Source organism: Sphaerodactylus townsendi, linkage group LG15, assembly GCF_021028975.2.
Source record: "Sphaerodactylus townsendi isolate TG3544 linkage group LG15, MPM_Stown_v2.3, whole genome shotgun sequence".
NCBI lineage: Eukaryota > Metazoa > Chordata > Lepidosauria > Squamata > Sphaerodactylidae > Sphaerodactylus > Sphaerodactylus townsendi.
This window is the reverse complement of record NC_059439.1, coordinates 38,276,250-38,299,424: the sequence shown is the minus strand read 5'-3', so window position 1 is coordinate 38,299,424 and position 23,175 is coordinate 38,276,250. Positions and strand designations below refer to the sequence as shown.

Here is a 23,175-nt window from a genome sequence, read left to right as displayed (position 1 = left end):
ACCCCCCCCCCCCCCCACCCCCCCCCCCCCCCACCCCCCCCCCCCCCCACCCCCCCCCCCCCCCACCCCCCCCCCCCCCCACCCCCCCCCCCCCCCACCCCCCCCCCCCCCCACCCCCCCCCCCCCCCACCCCCCCCCCCCCCCACCCCCCCCCCCCCCCACCCCCCCCCCCCCCCACCCCCCCCCCCCCCCACCCCCCCCCCCCCCCACCCCCCCCCCCCCCCACCCCCCCCCCCCCCCACCCCCCCCCCCCCCCACCCCCCCCCCCCCCCACCCCCCCCCCCCCCCACCCCCCCCCCCCCCCACCCCCCCCCCCCCCCACCCCCCCCCCCCCCCACCCCCCCCCCCCCCCACCCCCCCCCCCCCCCACCCCCCCCCCCCCCCACCCCCCCCCCCCCCCACCCCCCCCCCCCCCCACCCCCCCCCCCCCCCACCCCCCCCCCCCCCCACCCCCCCCCCCCCCCACCCCCCCCCCCCCCCACCCCCCCCCCCCCCCACCCCCCCCCCCCCCCACCCCCCCCCCCCCCCACCCCCCCCCCCCCCCACCCCCCCCCCCCCCCACCCCCCCCCCCCCCCACCCCCCCCCCCCCCCACCCCCCCCCCCCCCCACCCCCCCCCCCCCCCACCCCCCCCCCCCCCCACCCCCCCCCCCCCCCACCCCCCCCCCCCCCCACCCCCCCCCCCCCCCACCCCCCCCCCCCCCCACCCCCCCCCCCCCCCACCCCCCCCCCCCCCCACCCCCCCCCCCCCCCACCCCCCCCCCCCCCCACCCCCCCCCCCCCCCACCCCCCCCCCCCCCCACCCCCCCCCCCCCCCACCCCCCCCCCCCCCCACCCCCCCCCCCCCCCACCCCCCCCCCCCCCCACCCCCCCCCCCCCCCACCCCCCCCCCCCCCCACCCCCCCCCCCCCCCACCCCCCCCCCCCCCCACCCCCCCCCCCCCCCACCCCCCCCCCCCCCCACCCCCCCCCCCCCCCACCCCCCCCCCCCCCCACCCCCCCCCCCCCCCACCCCCCCCCCCCCCCACCCCCCCCCCCCCCCACCCCCCCCCCCCCCCACCCCCCCCCCCCCCCACCCCCCCCCCCCCCCACCCCCCCCCCCCCCCACCCCCCCCCCCCCCCACCCCCCCCCCCCCCCACCCCCCCCCCCCCCCACCCCCCCCCCCCCCCACCCCCCCCCCCCCCCACCCCCCCCCCCCCCCACCCCCCCCCCCCCCCACCCCCCCCCCCCCCCACCCCCCCCCCCCCCCACCCCCCCCCCCCCCCACCCCCCCCCCCCCCCACCCCCCCCCCCCCCCACCCCCCCCCCCCCCCACCCCCCCCCCCCCCCACCCCCCCCCCCCCCCACCCCCCCCCCCCCCCACCCCCCCCCCCCCCCACCCCCCCCCCCCCCCACCCCCCCCCCCCCCCACCCCCCCCCCCCCCCACCCCCCCCCCCCCCCACCCCCCCCCCCCCCCACCCCCCCCCCCCCCCACCCCCCCCCCCCCCCACCCCCCCCCCCCCCCACCCCCCCCCCCCCCCACCCCCCCCCCCCCCCACCCCCCCCCCCCCCCACCCCCCCCCCCCCCCACCCCCCCCCCCCCCCACCCCCCCCCCCCCCCACCCCCCCCCCCCCCCACCCCCCCCCCCCCCCACCCCCCCCCCCCCCCACCCCCCCCCCCCCCCACCCCCCCCCCCCCCCACCCCCCCCCCCCCCCACCCCCCCCCCCCCCCACCCCCCCCCCCCCCCACCCCCCCCCCCCCCCACCCCCCCCCCCCCCCACCCCCCCCCCCCCCCACCCCCCCCCCCCCCCACCCCCCCCCCCCCCCACCCCCCCCCCCCCCCACCCCCCCCCCCCCCCACCCCCCCCCCCCCCCACCCCCCCCCCCCCCCACCCCCCCCCCCCCCCACCCCCCCCCCCCCCCACCCCCCCCCCCCCCCACCCCCCCCCCCCCCCACCCCCCCCCCCCCCCACCCCCCCCCCCCCCCACCCCCCCCCCCCCCCACCCCCCCCCCCCCCCACCCCCCCCCCCCCCCACCCCCCCCCCCCCCCACCCCCCCCCCCCCCCACCCCCCCCCCCCCCCACCCCCCCCCCCCCCCACCCCCCCCCCCCCCCACCCCCCCCCCCCCCCACCCCCCCCCCCCCCCACCCCCCCCCCCCCCCACCCCCCCCCCCCCCCACCCCCCCCCCCCCCCACCCCCCCCCCCCCCCACCCCCCCCCCCCCCCACCCCCCCCCCCCCCCACCCCCCCCCCCCCCCACCCCCCCCCCCCCCCACCCCCCCCCCCCCCCACCCCCCCCCCCCCCCACCCCCCCCCCCCCCCACCCCCCCCCCCCCCCACCCCCCCCCCCCCCCACCCCCCCCCCCCCCCACCCCCCCCCCCCCCCACCCCCCCCCCCCCCCACCCCCCCCCCCCCCCACCCCCCCCCCCCCCCACCCCCCCCCCCCCCCACCCCCCCCCCCCCCCACCCCCCCCCCCCCCCACCCCCCCCCCCCCCCACCCCCCCCCCCCCCCACCCCCCCCCCCCCCCACCCCCCCCCCCCCCCACCCCCCCCCCCCCCCACCCCCCCCCCCCCCCACCCCCCCCCCCCCCCACCCCCCCCCCCCCCCACCCCCCCCCCCCCCCACCCCCCCCCCCCCCCACCCCCCCCCCCCCCCACCCCCCCCCCCCCCCACCCCCCCCCCCCCCCACCCCCCCCCCCCCCCACCCCCCCCCCCCCCCACCCCCCCCCCCCCCCACCCCCCCCCCCCCCCACCCCCCCCCCCCCCCACCCCCCCCCCCCCCCACCCCCCCCCCCCCCCACCCCCCCCCCCCCCCACCCCCCCCCCCCCCCACCCCCCCCCCCCCCCACCCCCCCCCCCCCCCACCCCCCCCCCCCCCCACCCCCCCCCCCCCCCACCCCCCCCCCCCCCCACCCCCCCCCCCCCCCACCCCCCCCCCCCCCCACCCCCCCCCCCCCCCACCCCCCCCCCCCCCCACCCCCCCCCCCCCCCACCCCCCCCCCCCCCCACCCCCCCCCCCCCCCACCCCCCCCCCCCCCCACCCCCCCCCCCCCCCACCCCCCCCCCCCCCCACCCCCCCCCCCCCCCACCCCCCCCCCCCCCCACCCCCCCCCCCCCCCACCCCCCCCCCCCCCCACCCCCCCCCCCCCCCACCCCCCCCCCCCCCCACCCCCCCCCCCCCCCACCCCCCCCCCCCCCCACCCCCCCCCCCCCCCACCCCCCCCCCCCCCCACCCCCCCCCCCCCCCACCCCCCCCCCCCCCCACCCCCCCCCCCCCCCACCCCCCCCCCCCCCCACCCCCCCCCCCCCCCACCCCCCCCCCCCCCCACCCCCCCCCCCCCCCACCCCCCCCCCCCCCCACCCCCCCCCCCCCCCACCCCCCCCCCCCCCCACCCCCCCCCCCCCCCACCCCCCCCCCCCCCCACCCCCCCCCCCCCCCACCCCCCCCCCCCCCCACCCCCCCCCCCCCCCACCCCCCCCCCCCCCCACCCCCCCCCCCCCCCACCCCCCCCCCCCCCCACCCCCCCCCCCCCCCACCCCCCCCCCCCCCCACCCCCCCCCCCCCCCACCCCCCCCCCCCCCCACCCCCCCCCCCCCCCACCCCCCCCCCCCCCCACCCCCCCCCCCCCCCACCCCCCCCCCCCCCCACCCCCCCCCCCCCCCACCCCCCCCCCCCCCCACCCCCCCCCCCCCCCACCCCCCCCCCCCCCCACCCCCCCCCCCCCCCACCCCCCCCCCCCCCCACCCCCCCCCCCCCCCACCCCCCCCCCCCCCCACCCCCCCCCCCCCCCACCCCCCCCCCCCCCCACCCCCCCCCCCCCCCACCCCCCCCCCCCCCCACCCCCCCCCCCCCCCACCCCCCCCCCCCCCCACCCCCCCCCCCCCCCACCCCCCCCCCCCCCCACCCCCCCCCCCCCCCACCCCCCCCCCCCCCCACCCCCCCCCCCCCCCACCCCCCCCCCCCCCCACCCCCCCCCCCCCCCACCCCCCCCCCCCCCCACCCCCCCCCCCCCCCACCCCCCCCCCCCCCCACCCCCCCCCCCCCCCACCCCCCCCCCCCCCCACCCCCCCCCCCCCCCACCCCCCCCCCCCCCCACCCCCCCCCCCCCCCACCCCCCCCCCCCCCCACCCCCCCCCCCCCCCACCCCCCCCCCCCCCCACCCCCCCCCCCCCCCACCCCCCCCCCCCCCCACCCCCCCCCCCCCCCACCCCCCCCCCCCCCCACCCCCCCCCCCCCCCACCCCCCCCCCCCCCCACCCCCCCCCCCCCCCACCCCCCCCCCCCCCCACCCCCCCCCCCCCCCACCCCCCCCCCCCCCCACCCCCCCCCCCCCCCACCCCCCCCCCCCCCCACCCCCCCCCCCCCCCACCCCCCCCCCCCCCCACCCCCCCCCCCCCCCACCCCCCCCCCCCCCCACCCCCCCCCCCCCCCACCCCCCCCCCCCCCCACCCCCCCCCCCCCCCACCCCCCCCCCCCCCCACCCCCCCCCCCCCCCACCCCCCCCCCCCCCCACCCCCCCCCCCCCCCACCCCCCCCCCCCCCCACCCCCCCCCCCCCCCACCCCCCCCCCCCCCCACCCCCCCCCCCCCCCACCCCCCCCCCCCCCCACCCCCCCCCCCCCCCACCCCCCCCCCCCCCCACCCCCCCCCCCCCCCACCCCCCCCCCCCCCCACCCCCCCCCCCCCCCACCCCCCCCCCCCCCCACCCCCCCCCCCCCCCACCCCCCCCCCCCCCCACCCCCCCCCCCCCCCACCCCCCCCCCCCCCCACCCCCCCCCCCCCCCACCCCCCCCCCCCCCCACCCCCCCCCCCCCCCACCCCCCCCCCCCCCCACCCCCCCCCCCCCCCACCCCCCCCCCCCCCCACCCCCCCCCCCCCCCACCCCCCCCCCCCCCCACCCCCCCCCCCCCCCACCCCCCCCCCCCCCCACCCCCCCCCCCCCCCACCCCCCCCCCCCCCCACCCCCCCCCCCCCCCACCCCCCCCCCCCCCCACCCAAACAGGAACGCAGGTGGCTTTCCCCCCCCTGAAACCTGTGTGGAGGAGAGGGTTATGGGGGGCTCTATTGGACCCTCCACCTCACCTACAACTCATTGCTGGAACATGTAAAATAAGAATACAGTGGAAGACATCTTAAGTGTGTGCTGAGTGGCACTCAGATCCCAATCCAGTAATTCCTCAAGCAGTGTTAAATCCAGCAGACCGGAGTCTGGATTTTGTGCACCCAAAAGCTGTTGGATCAGATACTCACTGGAGAACAATAACAGAGCCACCGTGACGGAGGAGATCCAGGAGACGGTGGCGGACGGCTCCCTGAAATGAACCGTGAACTCCACAAAGAAGACCCCGAAAGAGCGGAGCACCCCGAAGACCAGGGCTGACTGCAGGAAAGCTGCCAAGACGACCATCCACCCCCAGCCCCCATCGGGAGGCTCGGTGCACGCGTGGGGGGTCATGTCATTGCAAAGAAAGAGCCCCTCTGGGTCTTGTGGGGCTGTTTACGTGTCCGCTGGGCTGTGCTCCAGGCCCGGCTGCCTTCTCATTGTCGGAGGAGAGACGGACGCTTCAGAAATGGCTGCAGATCAGCAAGAAATTTTTCCCCTTTCCAAGCACTTTTTCTTCCCAGAGAGGTGGAAACAGGTGTGGTCGTGTGCCAGCCCACACTCCCAATGCCTCTTATCATAAAATCTTGGTGCAAAGTCTACAGGTGTGCCACCTTTTTCAGGTCGATGAACAGAACCACCGACGTCTCTGGCAAAAAGCCCGGCATCGCAGAACTCCCGGTTCCGCTGCCGGCCTATATGCCCATAATCCTGCACTCGTTCTATGCCTAATCTAATCTAATCTGGCAGACGATGCAGGTCTATCAAAACTAGGACAAAGAGGCTCAGAGACAGCTACTACTCTAGAGCTGGGGCTATGCTGAACTCCGCGGCTTCGTGTCGATGTGTTTGGGGCTGTGAAAGGATGGGTGGAGGAAGGGGAAAGTGAGGATGGGGTATGAGTAGGCTGACCAGACGTCCGGCTTTTGGCGGGACAGTCCCACCTTCACACAATTTGTCCTGTGTCCCGCGGGTTATTTCCATTGTCCCGATTTTTGGGAGGCTGCCGCACTGCCTTCTGGGGCGCAAGGCAGTGCGACAGCCTCCCACGCGCGCGGCCGCAGGAGCACGGCCTTCTGGGGCGCTGCTGTTTCTCGCCCTGTGACAGGGTGGGAAACGGCAGCGCCCCAGAAGGCCGTGCGCTCCTGCGGCTTCGCGCATGCGCGCACAGCTGCCTACCCTTGTCCCAGTTCACAAAGGTGACCATCTGGTCACCTTAGGTATGAGTCTGGAATTGTGTGCATCGGGGAACGCTGCTGTAAATTTCGTTGTGCGTGCACAATGACAATAAAATGCTTATGCTTAATTAAAGCCATGCTGGATCAGACCGAACTGGGTCCATCTACTCCGGCTTCTGTGATTGGCTGCCAGGGGGAATATTTGGCCAATGAGAAAATTGGTGGTGTTTTGGGCTCTGCGGCAGTTGCTAGGTTGCCAGGCCCGCGTCCCGGCTGCAGCAGGTGAGAGTCTGGGGGTGGAGTGGGCCACTAGCTTGGCTTCAACCGGCAGGACTCTTCCAATGCTTCTGTGCTTTGGCGTTTTGTCACCCTTTTGCTCAGCCCCCCTTTCTGCGCCCCCTCAAGCAGCGCCCGTGGCTTCTGCCCTCCCATGACCCACCCTACTTACGCCACTGGGGAGTGCCCCAAGGTAACCTTGGGAACTTCAGAGCAGAACGCCTGAGACTTAAAGACAGATCTCCCCAGGGCAAGCTTGTGTCCATAACAGTTGCCTCTACTTACAATTTGAAAATGCTGAAATGGTTTCCACTGATATGCCCAGCAACAGAAGTTCTTGTTTTTCAGTGTCTCTCCAGAATTGCCAGGAATATCCCGACCTAGAACTGGCAGCCCTAATTACTTCAGGCTACAGAGAATAGTTCCCCTGAAGACAATGAGAACTTCGGTGCATGGCTTATATGGCACCATAGCTCTCCTGAGCCCCCTCCCCTCCCCAAGCTCTGCCCCCAGATCTCTAGGAACGTCCCAACTCGTTGGCATCCCTGCCAGGAGGAAAGAAGAAGAAGAAGAAGAAGAAGAAGAAGAAGAAGAAGAAGAAGAAGAAGAAGAAGAAGAAGAAGAAGAAGAAGAAGAAGAAGAAGAAGAAGAAGAAGAAGAAGAAGAAGAAGAAGAAGAAGAAGAAGAAGAAAGAAGTAGAAAAGAAGAAGGAAGAAGGAAGAAGAAGAAGAGGAGGAGGAGGAGGAGGAGGAGGAGGAGGAGGAGGAGGAGGAGGAGGAGGAGGAGGAGGAGGAGGGAGGAGTTTGGATTTATATCCCCCCTTCCTCTCTCCCTTCAGGAGACCTGAAAGGGGCTGATAATCTCCTTGCCCTTCCCCCCTCACAACAAACACCCTGTGAGGTAGGTGGTGGGCTGAGAGCCTGTGGAAGTTGTGACTATCCCAAGGTCACCCAGCTGGCGTGTGTGGGAGTGTCCAGGCTAATCTGAATTCCCCAGAGAAGCCTCCACTGCTCAGGCGGCAGAGCGGGGAATCAAACCCGGTTCCTCCAGATTAGATACACGAGCTCTTAACCCTCCTACGCCACTGCTGCTCCTCCATACCAGCCTTCAAGCCTTTGGCATGATGCTCCCTGAAAAGAGGTTTTTATTTAGTTTAGCGGCCATCTTTCAGGCATATTTCCGACTTGGCCCCTTGCAGGTGAAACCGTTTGCCCCAGATTTTCCTCCCAATGGTTAATTCTGTAGTACAGAGAATATAGGTTCCAAAGGGCACCTCTGGGAGGTTGGATGTGGGGGGGGGGGGCAGGCAGGCAGCACCCGGGCCCTTGGGAGCGAAGTCCACTCCACAGTTTCCAGCTGTGTTGTTGCTGGCTGTCCCAGGACTTCTGCGAGGGGGGCTCCAACCTACCTGGTTGCATTTTGACAAGTTTCGGGGTCCTCTTTGGGGCCAGGAACGGCGTCTGGGCACCTGCAGAAACACAAAAGGTTCCGCTGCCCCCCAAGAAGTCTCTTTTAAGTAGACTAGACCCAGGAGAGGACAGCGGGATTAGATCTGAATCAAGGCGGAAAGCCCCTGCTTGTAGGGCTGGGCCCGACTTCCCAGAAGAACTGCGAGCGAGATCTTTCAAAAGTGCCCTTCAGCAACACAGCTGCAAAACCCTCTTGTTGGCCACGCTGGCAGGGGTTGATGGGAATTGTAGTCCATAACATCTGGAGTGCCAAAGGTTCGCCACCATGGCTATATAGCAATGATTGTAAATATTTTGTGTTGTCTGTTTCTTCTTCCTCATTGTGTTTGTCTTGTGTTTGCTGTTTTCTTTCGACAGTTATGTGTAATTGTTATGTAACTGAGAGCCCCTTCCTGCCCCCCCCCGGGCCTTTCCTCCATATCTGTACCCCAAAATATCTGCTCTTCCTCTCAAGATTAAGGAGAGAACTTGGCAATCCAGGCCCCAAAACAAAGCTCAGTACATTTTTACTGTTGATCATTTGTTCAATTTATTTCATAATTTTAAATGTCTACCACATTAGAAAAGGGAGTAACAGACACATTTAATGAACCCAAGAGGCTTAAAAAGACACTGCTTGAATATTTACTTTATCTTAATTTTTTTTAAAAAACTAAAAACTCTTTCAGAATCAATTCCTCATCTGCTCCTCCCTCTAGTAATGGCAACTGCCAGATGTCACAGAAAGCTCTTCCTAAAACATTAGGAAACTGATCCCACAATGTGTGAAGGGGGAGGGGGGGCTGGTGAAATGCAGACTGCTGTTCCTCTTTAGGGGGGGGGGGCGAAAGTGTGCGTGTGTGTAGGGGCCGAAAGTGTGCGTGTGTGTAGCGGCCCGCGAGTGGGTTGCATGATCTGGTTCCTCCAGCGCCAATGACAGAGCAAAACGACTCCAGTTGCGAGAGGCTTTTGCACACTGGAAAGCCAAAAATGGCACGCCGATTTTCTTTGCTGCAGATCGGGACATGTGCTGAGCCAGACTTCTGCAACTCCAGGGAGTCTGAACCGGCGCACCCCCCCCCCCCCCCCCGCAGGCCAATGATTTTTATTTGAGATTCGTCATGCCACACTGAATGGTGAACTGGGGCAAGTTGGAACAATCGCATAACCGGTTTGACACACATTCAGCTTAGCTCCTGCTGACTCGCGCGGTTCTTCTACAGAGGAAAACAACCGTACCCAAAAGGGCAAGATCTGAAACACACACACACACACACACCACAACCAGAAGGATAAAAAGGCACAGATTCTGGCCCAGAGAGGAGGACCATTCACAGCTTATGCGGCTCCAGCCAAGTCTTCAAGCTGCTCAACTTCTTGATGCGTCAGTCTCCCAAACTACAGGATGTACCAGCGGGTCGAGGTCCTCTCAAAAACTGAAGAACCGCTCAAGGGCCAAGCACCAGCAGGGGCCATCCAGAGGGCCACATCTGGTTCCCTCCGATGCACAGCCCTGAAAAGCAGGCGGAGACCCAGATGTGGGCCTCGGTCTGAGAAATCCACGCATCTCTGCCAGGGAAGATTGGTGCCTTTGGAGTGGCATTCGTTTGATGGGGCTGAGCAGACAGACGGCTGAAAAGGTCCTTTCTCGCCCCCCAAGGAAATAAGAGGAACAGGCTCCGGCAGAAGTCCAGAGGAGAAGGGGCTGTTGCCCCCCAGGACCAATGGGACGGGAAGGCCTTTATTCCAAGACGAAGCAGGTTCATCCGGCCTCCTTTCAGGAGACGACGTTTTCAAGTCAAGCTGGCGTGGTTTGCGGGAAACCACGTTGGTCTTTCAGGACGCATCCAAGATGTAGCCATAAAGATCTGGAGAGCCAGCTCTACGTTCAGAGCCTTCAAAAGTGGATCCCGCAGAGACCCGACGGTTGCTCTCTTTCAGCCGCTGTCGGCTTGTGTGTGTGTCAGCCTTCTCCCCACTTTTTTCCCCAAAATAAAATCCAACTCCTCGCTGGGCTCAACTGCGTAAGCAATTCACTGCAGGTTCCCTCCGGGGGAGGTGTCTGCTACCTGTCCTCCATGGTCTTGGTTTAACCCTCATATCAACTCGAGGGGAATGCGTTTTCTGCCTTGGGTACTGTTTCATAGGAGGGGCTGTCTTGGGGTTGCGGGGCCCCCACGGGAACCGGAGTTGACCCCAAGAGAGCTCCTCCCCCAGCCTCCGGATCTTGCAGAGCGGGCCGAGCTGAGCAAGCAGAGAAACCAGGCAGGGTGACCAAAACCAGGCTCCCGGCCAGTATGAAGGAGCCAGCCGTCAAGAACGAGGCGATGTAGTCACCCGTGACGTCCCGCAGAAAACCTGGAACAGAGAGAAAGACGGGGAAGAGCAGCCTGGCACGACCTTGGCACAAGGCTGGGGTTGCCAACAGACCTGGGGAAAAAATGTTCTGTCCTATTAATGTGTGGATCTTGGCCCAGCCATACACTCTCCACCTAACCTACCCCGCAGGGTTGTTGTTTTGAGGATAAAATGGAGGAAAGGAGTACATGCTGCTTTGGGTTAGGAGGAAAGGTGGGGTATAAATGAATAAATAAATATTAAATAACTAGATTGGCAGCTGCTGCTTTGGATGGCAAAGGAGGCAGACGGACACCCCTTGATCAATAAAAGCCCATGAAGCCCCCAGTAAAGAGAGGGAACTCTTTTTTCCCTCCAGACCTTCACAAGGTTACGACGGTTTCGTGAAGGCTGGTTCGGGCCCACTGTAGTAGTGCACTGCCGACCCAGCAGTCGAGAACGCTGGGACGCTTAACGACTCCGCGCCTTGCCGGGTCGTGATCGCACTCTAATTCATCCCCATGAGTCACGGTCGTGAACTGTCTGGCTCAATCACCGGGCGCAGGGACAATGGTCTTGCCCCCAGGTGAGGATTAGGCTCAGACGCGTACGCTCTTCTCCGCACGTAGCCAGATGAGATCATGCATCACCTGATGATCTCTCCGACTTCCGCCTCCGAACTCCCCAGTCCTCCCTCCTACACGCTCGGCAGAGTAATAACAAAGCGTGCCAGAACCGCAGACGTAGACTATGAACATGGAATCTCCTCGGTTCTGCCGCTGGCTTATCTCCACCTTCAGATGTTATCTCCGCTCGCTCGTTTCCTTACGCTGACCGCTGGGTCGAATAAGCTGGTGCCGGAACCGGAATCTCAACCTCCACCCTGCTTCATCACGCTTGAAGGGCTGCTGGGACACCGTCCGCTTTGGATCGGCGACATCCAGGGGACCACCGGCCGGGTATCGCCATCCTGGATCGGGCGATTCAGAGACACGCCCTAGACACTCTCGTCCGGATCGAACACCGGTGAGTATGGAGCTTGCAAAAGCAGGGTTTGCGACAAGCACGCGATCGAATCCGAAAGCTTAACGAAATGCAGGGTCCCCGTGAAAGAGAAGGGAGCTGCGCAATTGGTTGAGGAGATTGAAGTCGCCAGTGTCCATGGTACTCCAGAGGGGGACATTGGAATCTTTGCTGACTGGGAAAACATCGGGCGACTTCGATAACAGAGCCTCGCCGATGTCGCTGCTACCGACGCGGGAGACAATGTTTTGTCGCCATCAGCCTGCAGACCTACGTGCTCCCTTTGCTGTAGGCCTCCTTCGATCTTTCACCTTCAATTTCAAACTCGAATTTTCTATCCACTCAAATTGACGCTTCGTCCTCTTCTGCCCCTCGCCACCCATTTCAACTCTCCCGCTGCTCAGCCTCTCCCTTGTTCACTTCCTTTTCCGCCGGTTACTGCATTACGCCATATCGAATGCTGGTTTCAAAACTCTCGCAGAACGATAGCCACGATCTGCAGAAGAAAGAAACCCTGACGAAGACGATGTTTTATATTGTGCCCCATCCACTTCACAGATACCGGTGGAGGATGGCATAGTTCGGTTGTCGAAAATCACTTCGAGCTATAATATCCTTACCGAAAGCCCGCAGAAAGCAATGTGGACGTAGGAGTCACTAGCCCCTACGGAGAGAGGGGCAGGCGGCATGCTGGAAGCCATCGCAAGGAACCACCTAATGGTTCCAGATGACTGAAACCACCTTCGTGATGCCCGAGCCCTGCACAATTTGTGGTCTGGGAAAGGGAGTTCCACCAGCAATGCTTCAACAGAGCAGCTACCTCTGGCGGCTTCTACACCGCCAGCCAGCTTTACGGCTTCGACGCTACAATCCCACCATCAGACAAATTGCCTGAGGCCACCCTACGGTCGCTTCTGGAGTGCCTTCATAAGGCATTTGTCAAAGTCCCCAATGCCGCCAGCTAACCCAGAGTTTCCATCCGTAGAAACCCCAAGAGCCCTATGCTGAATTTGTGAACAGGCTCCAGGAAGCGCCAAGAGGTAGGTAGATAGCGCAGGAGTTCAAAACGAGCTCCTCATGCTCTCAGCAGCGAGGAACGCCCATGGAGGTCAGCAGGGCAATCACGGGCCTAGGCAAAAAATCCTGGAACTGGCCGATGCTTAAGGCTTCATAGACATTGGATCCTCCGCCACCTGCTGGCCTCCCCGCCGGGCAGCACTCTCCACCGGCGGGAGACAGTCTCAGGATGACTGCTTTAACTGCGCAGACCGACACTCCGGGCGAGTGCAGGCACCCGGCGGGGCTCTACAACCCCGAGCGCGGAGGAGGGGTCCTCCCCAGGAGGAGAAGGCCACCAAACCGTGCCCAGGCGCTGCCAGAAGCGCTGGGCTTCCATTGGAGTAGAAACGACTGCCCGCCGGGAAACTCCTACCGGCTCTCCCCAGCCCAGGGACCAAGAGGAGAGTACTAGCAGACTCCAAACGCCAAGGCCCTCTGCCAAACCACCCTCTCGTGTGGCATCTCGCCGCATGCACCCAGCCCATCTCCTTTAAAGTTCCCACGGTGTTCTTTTGCATACCTAAATCCCAGTATGATTTTAGCCCATCCCTACCGGGACAAGTGGGGCTAGTGTTGCCAAGGCCTTCTGCCGCTGAACAGGGACTGCTCATCACTCCTCGAGCGATCGAATTCCACGCACTAAGGACCATCCACCTTCAGGTCTGGACAAACATCCCACAGGAGTTGCCCGCCGGAGCCAGCTGCTTCGAAGCTGATTCTTCTTGCCCCATGCTGCCCGGCTGTCGGACCCACAGCGTTACGAGCCCCAGCAGCCAACATGGCGCAGTTTGCCACCACCGTCAGCAGCGGAGACGCTTATCGAGCCTTCCTCACCATATCTGGAGCTCGGCCATAGAAGGATGTAAGTTCAAGGGCCTGTGGACACCGGCGCTGTGATGTTACCGGGCCATCAGAGCAGCCGAGTGGCCCGACCAGTGGCTTCCATCGAGGCTTTCTGCCCGCACATCTGGGGGTGGGGAGACAACCCCGTAGACGGAGATCCGGGTCACACACGGGTCAACAGCCCAGGGACTCTCGAGCGCAGCTTTCAGTCCGCCCCCATCATTTTGGACATCCAGCGTCAATTCTGGGGAAGGGGACTCATGAGTCGGTCAAAACGACTTCCTGGTCTGGGACGGTAAAGTTGCCACCGGGTCGTTGATCCCACCTTGCCCTCCAAATTATTTTCTTCTTCGATTTCCGTGAGGAAAACTCGTTTCCTCCTCCCCTCTTTCCTTCTGTTTTTCGACCAGTAAAGGCGGAGGGCCAATTGGTTGACTGGTCTCCCTGGATTAGTAATCTGGGGTTCGGCCCTGATACCGAGCACTGTCAGGACAGGCCCCAGTTTAAAAAAGGCCGCCCATTATACGCTTAATACCAAACCCGCTTGGGTTATGGCTGCCCAGCCTGGCAACTCTATCATCATGCTAAAGGCCAGGCTTAAATGGCTTCACTTAAGGAGTGGTCGGGCGGCTTACTTCCCCAAGATAATTCATCACAAAATTTAGTAACTATCCAGCTTCCTGCATTAGCCACCGTCACGGTGCAACTCCTTTGCAAAGAAACTCTTCCTTTCTCCTTTGTGTGTGCGAGGAATTTGCCTCTAATCGCCTGATTACTTCATTCCCCGGATGTGCACCCATCCCCAAAAGGTGCTTCCCGCCCCTTTGTGTTGGGTTGATTAAGCATGCATACCCACAACTCTGGTGGGACCTCCGCCTCTCTGTTCCTCCTCTCGAGGCTCGGACTGGCCATCAATTCTGATGACGCTTCGAAGCTAATTCTTACCAGGGTTTCACCTCCTGCCTCCCAGTCGTAAACAACCAAAGAGGAGTGTAGGCGCCCCCAGGAGGGTTGCACAGCAACCTTCACAGGCTGCAAAACAAGCCTCTTCCTTCCCATATTAAATCTAAACATCAACTCATCCCAATCTCCCGCCATCCGCCGCTTAGAACTGAGCTTACGGACCTCGCCCCCCGTGAATCCCGGGAAAGGGTGTTTCAGTTCCTCTTCCTACAGGTTCCCCGCGTGGACTGATTCGCCATGACAGGCCAACCCATGGAATGGCTTCAGGAGAAACCAACCCTATCCCGAGATGGAACGATCTCTAGAGGATCCTACCAGCCATCCCAGCAGGAACGCCACGCTAACGCCAAAGACCCAATGACCTGGGAGACGCCATACCACCAGCTAGGCTCCCAGCGCCGCGCCAGCAAGCACCACCCCGAGACGCTCGAACTCTGTGCCTTCTCTTTGCATCATCACCACCAACTCAGCGACCACCATCCTTTGCTCGCTCTACGCTCTGCCGCATGGCGCACGCCCTGGCAGCTTACCAGATCAACATCTGGGAGCAGTTTGCTGCCGCTGCCAACGCTCCTTAACTTCTGCCTGGGCCAGTACTCTAGGAGTCGGGAGCCTGCTGAGCTCCTGCCTGCTCCCTGCCTGCAAGCACCCGGAGACTTCCTAGCGGAGTTCGCTGAGCCTCCCTTCATGGTCGCCTCATCCATCAGATATTCTATGAGCTCTACTGGGGACCCGCTGCCCAAACCTCGCTGGCGCCTTGTCACCAAGACGTCGCGCACCACGAAGTCCAACACCTGGCGCCGCATCACCGGGCGCATTTTACCGGGAACCAATTCGCCCATTCGTCGTTCTCCTTCAGCCAGTTGGAACTGCACACACATGGAGGACATTCCCCTGTTCGGAAACATCCTGCTCCCCAGGGGTTGGTTCTGGACTCCGCGGGAGAGGACGTTTAACTACATCCCCGCCTCGGAATTTCTGCCGGAACTCTTTGCTGCCTCAGCCACTTCAATGTTGTCCTACCCTGTGCTCCAATTTCGAGCTCGACGCCGCCGCCGGGCCCGCCTGCCTTTCGAATTCTCCCACGGAGCGACGTCGCCTTCCGCCAAGCGGAGTTCGCCTCCCTCGCAACCTCCCTAGTAAACTCGACTCGCCACGTTAAGACTATTACCGGTTGGCCTGTGCCCTTTAAGTCCATCAATTGACATTCCGATAATTCCCAGCTGATCCACATGAAAGTGCCGGAGCTGCAAGAAGTTGTATCTAATCTGAAGTATGATGTTTGCCCCCTTTGGTGGTCAGCCCTCTGGAGCTGGCTGCCGGGAGGATGGTTGAGTGCTATTGTACAGCTCTGCATTGGGTTTAATTGTGCGCCTTGTTATCGGATCTGTTTCGCTCACGCGCGGTTCATTGCCTGTAACGTGTAAGAAACCCCCCATTTCCCCTACCTCAACCAAGTTCTGCACGTTGCACAAGCAGCTTGGCCAACTTGAATTAAACGGGCGGAGGAGACAAGCCTTTAAATCGCCTCTACGCTTCGCCCCCCGCTTAAAATGTAAAAGGAGGAGATGTAGTAGTGCACTGCCGACCCAGCAGTGCCGTAGAGTAGAACGCTGGGACGCTTAACGACCCGCGGCCTTGCCGTCGTGACGCGACTCCCACTCCTCATCCCCCCCATGAGTCACGGGTCGCGGAACTGTCTGGCTCAATCACCGGGCGCAGGGACAATGGTCTTGCCCCCAGGTGAGGATTAGGCTCAGACGCGTACGCTCTTCTCCGCACGTAGCCAGATGAGATCATGCATCACCTGATGACTCGACCTCCCCGCCTCCCGAACTCCCCAGTCCTCCCTCCTACACTGATAGAGTAACAATAAGTGCCAGGAACCGGGCAGACGGGAGACTCTCGCTAGGAACACGGACCTCCGGGTCACTGGCGATCTCCACCAGATGTTATCTCCGCGTCTCGTCTCGTTCTTACGCTGACCGCGTGGGTCGACTACACCCACTTTCTATGTGCGCCCCCCAAATGGGGTGTGTGGAAACAAAGGAATCCGTTGCTGCAGTCCGAAAGAGTTGGTTTGAGGCTGAATTTTGGAGGGGAGGGGAGGAGTCGGACCTGGAATCAGGGTGGGTAGTAAGGCTGTTAATTTCAGGTTGGGAGATTTCTGAAAATGTAGGGGTGTCACCTGTGGAGGGAGGGGAAGAACCTCAGCCAGGTATAATTACGTCCAGACCACCCTCCCAAACAGCCACTTTCTCCAGGTAAACTGCTCTCCGAAGTCTGGGGATCAGTTCTAATTCCAGATTTTCAAACCCTAACTAAAGGCTGGCAACCTAGCAGGGAGGAAACAGTCATCCTCCACAGACAGAAAATACACCCTACACATGCTCAGAGGCACTCTCGTTCATTTTCAAAGTTACACCAGCTGGTGCCTACTTTCCCCTGACCACCACCACCACCCCCAGTAGCAAACGGGCTAATGCCGCGTCAGAACGTCTCCAGGGGTGGCCAACCTATGGCGCTCCAGATGTTCATGGACTACAATTGGCCATACTGGCAGGGGCTGATGGGAATTGCAGTCCATGAACATCTGGAGCGCCACAGGTTGGCCACCCCTGGGCTATACTCAGAATGCCACCTACCTGAAAGAGGGGCTCCCAGCAGCCCCCCAATGCTCTCGATCATCTGTAGGAGGCCCATCGAACTGAAGATGTTTTTGATGCCCACGATCTCGGGAATGATGGAGAAGACCACCGGGGTGAGGGCCCCAGAGAAGAAACCGTAGCAGAGGCTAATGGCCACCAGGAGCGGATAACTGTGGCCCCACGGTATCAGGACCAAGGATATGCCCGTTAGAGTCGTCCAGGTCACCAAAATGTGGATCAGGCGGAACGTCTGAGAGTTGCCCAGCCAGCCGGAGAAGAGGCGGCCGAACAGGTCGGCCACGGCAGCGATGGACATCAGAAAAGCCGCCTGGTACTCGTCAAAGCCCAGCTCTCTTGCCCGGGCCACCAGGTGGACGTAGGGGATGAAATATCCCGTGTTGATGAGGGTGATGGCCAGGACGAACCTCATGAAAGGCCAGTGGGACAAGAGGTGGAGGCCGAAGAGCGCGGAGAACTTCTTCAGGCCCATCTCTGCCCCTTTGGCCGGGCCGGCCAAGTCCTCCTTCAGGGTGAGCGGGCGGATGAGGGCGCCGCAAACCACCAGGTTGAAGGACATGCCCGCCACGATCATGAGAGCCCCACGCCAGGCGTACGTGTCCACCAAGAGCTGGAAGAGCGGGGAGAAGGCAAAGGAAGATAGGCCCACGCCAGTTAAGGCCAAACCCGTGGCCAGCGTCCGATGAGCCTTGAAATAGCGCGCCATGGAGGCCATAGAGGGGGTGAAGACCAAGGCCCAGCCAAAACCTGCCAGGAAAGGCACACCAGAAATGAAATCAGGATGGTCCATACCCTGACCCCACCTAAGTGACATCACTGCGGGCAGAACACTGGCCTTATTTAGCAGTTTCCTCAAGGATTATTGTCTGCCCCGAGTGAATATCAGGCCTAGCCCCTCCACTCCTCCAGGACTTTCCCAAACTGGAGTTGGCAACTCTAGGCAGTCTCTGCAGCCCCCCCACCCCCCAGTGGTGGGATCCAAATATTTTAGTAACAGGTTCCCATGGTGGTGGGATTCAAAATGTGGCGTAGCGCCAATGGGGCGTGGCCGGGCACGACGGGGGTGTGGCCGGGCATTCTGGGGGCGGGGCATTCCTGGGCAGGGCTGTGGCAAGGACGCCAGTCCTTGGGCAGGAAATGAATGCACGCAGGCGCAGGCTGCCACACACGCCGGTGCACCTCCTGCTAGACTGCTTCCAGTTCTGCGGGCTACTGCTGAGAGGAGGGGCGTAACTAAGGCCAAAATCACGGGGCAAAATCACCCATTAGTAACCCCACTCTTAGCACACAAATAATTAGTAACCTACTCTCGGGAACCTGTGAGAACCTGCTGGATCCCACCTCTACCCGGCCCTCTTTCCATTTCTCCACCCTTGGCCCAAGAAAGTCAAGCAGCTCCATTTCCTCATTCTTTGAAGACTCAGGAGCAAAACGCATTATTCTTGTCAAGCAAGATGATAAATTAAAGTGAACGGACTGGCTGCAAAACATTCCAGTTGCAGAATCAGGCCTCTGATGGAACAGGACTGGGGTTTGGTGCCAGAGATCCAGAGGGCGACGGGGGCAGGTGGCCAGACTGTCATGTCACGGAGAACCTACCAGAGAGAAGGCCAATGCAGAGGTACAGGTGAATCAGGCGGGTGGCAAAGGACGCCAGGAAGAGGCCCAGGCTCGAGAAGAACCCGCCGGCCATGACGACGGGGCGTGCCCCATAGCGCGTGCTCAGGGCGCTGCTCACAGGACCTGCAAACGGGAGGGGGGTCATCCTTTGGCTGCACCCGATCCCAACCCTCACCCGACACATCCTCTGGGTCTATTTCCAAGCTGGTTTCTGGCAGTCAACAAAGACGAGAACCAGAGCCTCAGCCAAAACCCCAAACCAAACCAGCAACAAACACTAAAACAGCAACAAAAATCATCAAACGCAACAGCAAAGATAAGATCAAACCTGTAAAGGGGATGTGAAAATTACTTAAAGGAGCCGGCCCCAAAACCTAGCCACGTGGCCCAAAACAAATATAGCAGGTAGACTGGCCAGGAGGACAGAGGGGCAAGAGTGGGGGGCACAACTGCATTTAGGCCCAGCAGCCCCACATCTCAAAAAGGATATCGAAGAGATAGAAAAAGTGCAGAGAAGGGCAACGAGGATGATTGAGGGACTAGAGCGCCTTCCTTATGAGGAGAGGCTGCAGCATTTGGGACTCTTTAGTTTGGAGAGGAGACGTCTGAGGGGGGATATGATCGAAGTCTATAAAATTATGCATGGGGTAGGAAATGTCAACAGAGAGAAATTGTTCTCTCTTTCTCACAATACTAGAACCAGGGGGCATCCATTGAAAATGCTGGGGGGAAGAATTAGGACAAATAAAAGGAAACACTTCTTCACACAACGTGTGATTGGTGTTTGGAATATGCTGCCACAGGAGGGGGTGATGGCCACTCACCTGGATAGCTTTAAAAGGGGCTTGGATAGATTTATGGAAGAGAAGTCGATTTATGGCTACCGATCTTGATCCTCTTTGATCTGAGATTGCAAATGCCTTAGCAGACCAGGTGCTCGGGAGCAAATGTTGGCAGAAGGCCATTGCTTTCACCTCCTGCATGTGAGCTCCCAAAGGCACCTGGTGGGCCACTGCGAGTAGCAGAGAGCTGGACTAGATGGACTCTGGTCTGATCCAGCTGGCTCGTTCTTATGTTCTTAAAGACCAACGAGAATGTTGGGGGAGGGGCTTCCCAGAGTTAAAGCGACCTTCTGCAGGTACAAACAGGAACAGAGAAGGAAATCCTCTTCTCAGTTCTTCCGGCTCTAGTCCTTTCCCCACCCACAAGTTCAACCAAATAGGTCACAACGCCCCAGCTCATCCTAGTAACCACACATCTGCTAGATTACACGTCTATCCTCTCATTGAAACTGCATTAAACAACGGTGTTTAATACAGAAACGGTACAGTTTTTAATTAGAACGATTGAACATCCGATTAGACTTGATGTCATTGTTATAGAGTTATTATATACGATTGTGCTTGGTCGTTGGAAGCCACCCTGAGCTCAGCTTTGGCTGAGGGAAGGCAGGGTATACACTGAATGAAATAATAAATAAATTAGCCACCACCACCCGCCCTCTCCCAACCCTCAGGTTCAAGGTGACTGTTCAAGGGAGCAGCAGTGGCATAGTGGCTAAGAGCAGTGGCTAAAAGCAGGTGCACTCTGATCTGGAGGAACCGGTTTTGATTCCCAGCTCTACCACTTGAGTTGTGGAGGCTTCTCTGGGGAATTCAGATTAGCCTGTTCACTCCCACACACGCCAGCTGGGTGACCTTGGGCTAGTCACAGCTTCTCGGAGCTCTCTCAGCCCCACCCACCTCACAGGGTGTTTGTTGTGAGGGGGGAAGGGCAAGGAGATTGTCAGCCCCTTTGAGTCTCCTGCAGGAGAGAAAGGGGGGATAGAAACCCAAACTCTTCTTCTTCTTCTTCCTCTCACTCCCACAACCTTCTTCTCATATAATTCCCCTCTCTGGTTTCCTTCCTTCCCCCAGTCTTTAAAAAAAACAACCCACTCTTATCTGTTAATAGAGTCTTTTCTGTCACAGACTTTCCCACCTTTTAGAAATGTTGGAATATTTATTGATATTCCGTGACTTTGCAGCCACCAGACAGAATAATGACCGGAAAACCAGCAGGGGCTGGGTCAGAACAAGAGGCCATTTGGTCACATTTTCTGGCCCTTGCCCGGAATGAGTCCGGCCGGCCCCCTCCCCACTCACTGATAAATTGTTGCATGGCTATTCCGATGGACGTGATCCAGGAGATGCGTCGGGACAGCTCATCGAAGTACTCCACAAACTCCACGAAAAAGACCCCGAAGGAGCGGATCACCCCAAAGACCAGGGCTGACTGGATGAAGGCGGCCAGCACCACCACCCACCCCCAGCCCCCGTCGGGGGGCTCCCGGTGGACCACGGTCTGGCACGGCATGGATCCTGCAAAGGGTGGGGGCGAGGGAGGAAGGAAGGAAGAGGAGAAAACATAACTTGATTTGGGTCCAGGTTTCCTGGTAACTTTCTCCTACTTGCCAGCGAGGTGTCGTGGTTAAGAGCAGGTGCACTCTAATCTGGAGAACCGGGTTTGATTCCCCGCTCTGCCACTTGAGCTGTGGAGGCTTATCTGGTGGACCAGAATAGCTTGTGCACTCCAACTTCTAAACTAAACACTTCTTCACACAATGTATTATTGGTGTTTGGAATATCCTGCCACAGGAGGGGGTGATGGCCACTAACCTGGATAGCTTTAAAAAGGGCTTGGACAGATTGATGGAGGAGAAGTCAATCTATGGCTACCAATCTTGATCCTCCTTGATCTCAGATTGCAAATGCCTGAGCAGTCCAGGTGCTCCGGAGCAGCAGCAGGCCGTTGCTTTCACATTCTGCCTGTGAGCTCCCAACGGCACCTGGTGGGCCACTGCGAGTAGCAGAGTGCTGGACTAGATGGACTCTGGTCTGATCCAGCTGGCTTGTTCTTATGTTCTTATGTTCTTAACTGGGTGACCTTGGGCTAGTCACAGTTCTTTGGAGCTCTCTCAGCCCCACCCACCTCACAGGGTGTTTGTTGGGGGGGAGGGAAAGGAGATTGTCAGCCCCTTTAAGTCTCCATACAGGAGAGAAAGGGGGGATATACATCCAACTCTTCTTCTTACTCTTCTTTATTGATGAGTCCTTAACAAGACTGTGCGCTCATTCATTCGTTTGTCGTGGGTCCCAACTCCCAAAGGGGGAATCTAAGCCGTTTACAGGAGCCTCTTCCCTTCCATTTTATCGCCCCCACGGCCCTGAGAACAAGGAGGCTCAAGGTCACCCAGCGAGGATTCAGAGACTCAAACCTAACCTACCTCACACGGCTGCGGTGAGGACAAAGTGGATGAAAGCGTCTTTAGGCCCCGGGTGGGGGAGAAAGCCAGGATATAATTGAAGCAAGCGGGTACAGCAGTGGCGTAGGAGGTTAAGAGCTCGTGTATCTAATCTGGAGGAACTGGGTTTGATTCCCAGCTCTGACGCCTGAGCTGTGGAGGCTTCTCTGGGGAATTCAGATTAGCCTGTACACTCCCACACATGCCAGCTGGGTGACCTTGGGCTAGTCACAGCTTCTCGGAGCTCTCTCAGCCCCACCTACCTCACAGGGTGTTTGTTGTGAGGGGGGAAGGGCAAGGAGATTGTCAGCCCCTTTGAGTCTCCTGCAGGAGAGGAAGGGGGATATAAATCCAAACTCTTCTTCTTCTTCTATATCATAAAAGGCCAGGCAGCGACCATACAGACACCCTCGCTAATTGATCTTGCAACTTTGTTGTAACTTACAGATGCAAAAATGGGTGGATTCCCCTCAACACATGCAAATCACACTGACTAATTGCACCCTTTACCCTTGTTAACCAATGCAAATAGTTCTTTCTCCCACACACTCCACTTGCTTTCCTACCACCAGATCCTCTGAAGATGATGCCAGCCACAGATGCAGGCCAAACGTCAGGAGAAAAGGCTACTGGAACACGGCCATGCAGCCCGGAAAACCCACAACACCCCGGTGATTCCGGCCCTGAAAGCCTTCGACAATACAGAGATACGTTCTGCCTCATTGGGGGCAAGTGAAAAGACACCGAACATTCTGCAAGCCTTCCAGCCCAGCAGGGCTCTTCATCAGAGTGGATGTTACAGAAGCACACCTGGCAGGGGCTCCACCAGGGAGGGGCAGCCGCAGGATCTGCCCCCACCCCCCACGGCCTCTTCATTATAAAAGGGGCTCCCCTCCCCCCCTTACCTGCGCGTTGGTCAGCTGCTGCGCAGCTCCTCTGTGACCACTGCAAACCAACCAGCCAGGCAAGCACCTGCGGGGCTGGGGCGGCCGATCCGGACGTTTGCTGTCCGGACCCGCAAGCAGAGGGAGAGGAAAGGCCTGGAGGAAGCCGCTGACCCCTGCCCTGTCCCTCCCTCCCTCCCTCCCCCCCGCCTGGGGTCTCTCCTCCTCCTCCTCCTCCTCCTCCTCGCGCCGGGCAGGGCAAAGTCCAGCAGGGCGCAGGATGCGTGCGCAAAACAAGCAGCCCCCAAAGGCCCCGGCCGATCGGCCCCTCTGCCCCAACCTGGGCGGGGGGCAGAAGCGGGCAGCCCAAAGCAGCGGGGGGGGGGGGAGGCGCAGCCGCGACCTCTGCTGACCTCCCTCCCGGCCCCCTCCCCAGCCACCAGGGCCCGGCAGAACAGCGGCCTGGCTCGTGCTATCGCGCAGCAGCCCCCCCCCCCCGGCGCACGGGGG

At 62.9% G+C, this 23,175-nt stretch overlaps 1 protein-coding gene across 1 annotated transcript; it reads right to left on the bottom strand.

Moving 5' to 3' along the window:
* Positions 1 to 8,511: 8,511 nt before the first annotated feature.
* On the bottom strand, positions 8,512 to 21,928 carry LOC125445353 (monocarboxylate transporter 13-like). Its single transcript, XM_048518401.1, has 5 exons — positions 21,764 to 21,928; positions 20,643 to 20,858; positions 18,478 to 18,621; positions 16,858 to 17,625; positions 8,512 to 10,345 (listed from the first exon to the last, which is right to left on the bottom strand). The coding sequence occupies exons 2-5, from the start codon at positions 20,851 to 20,853 to the stop codon at positions 10,089 to 10,091; spliced, it is 1,380 nt and encodes a 459-aa protein (XP_048374358.1). The 5' UTR covers positions 20,854 to 20,858; positions 21,764 to 21,928; the 3' UTR covers positions 8,512 to 10,088.
* Positions 21,929 to 23,175: the final 1,247 nt, after the last annotated feature.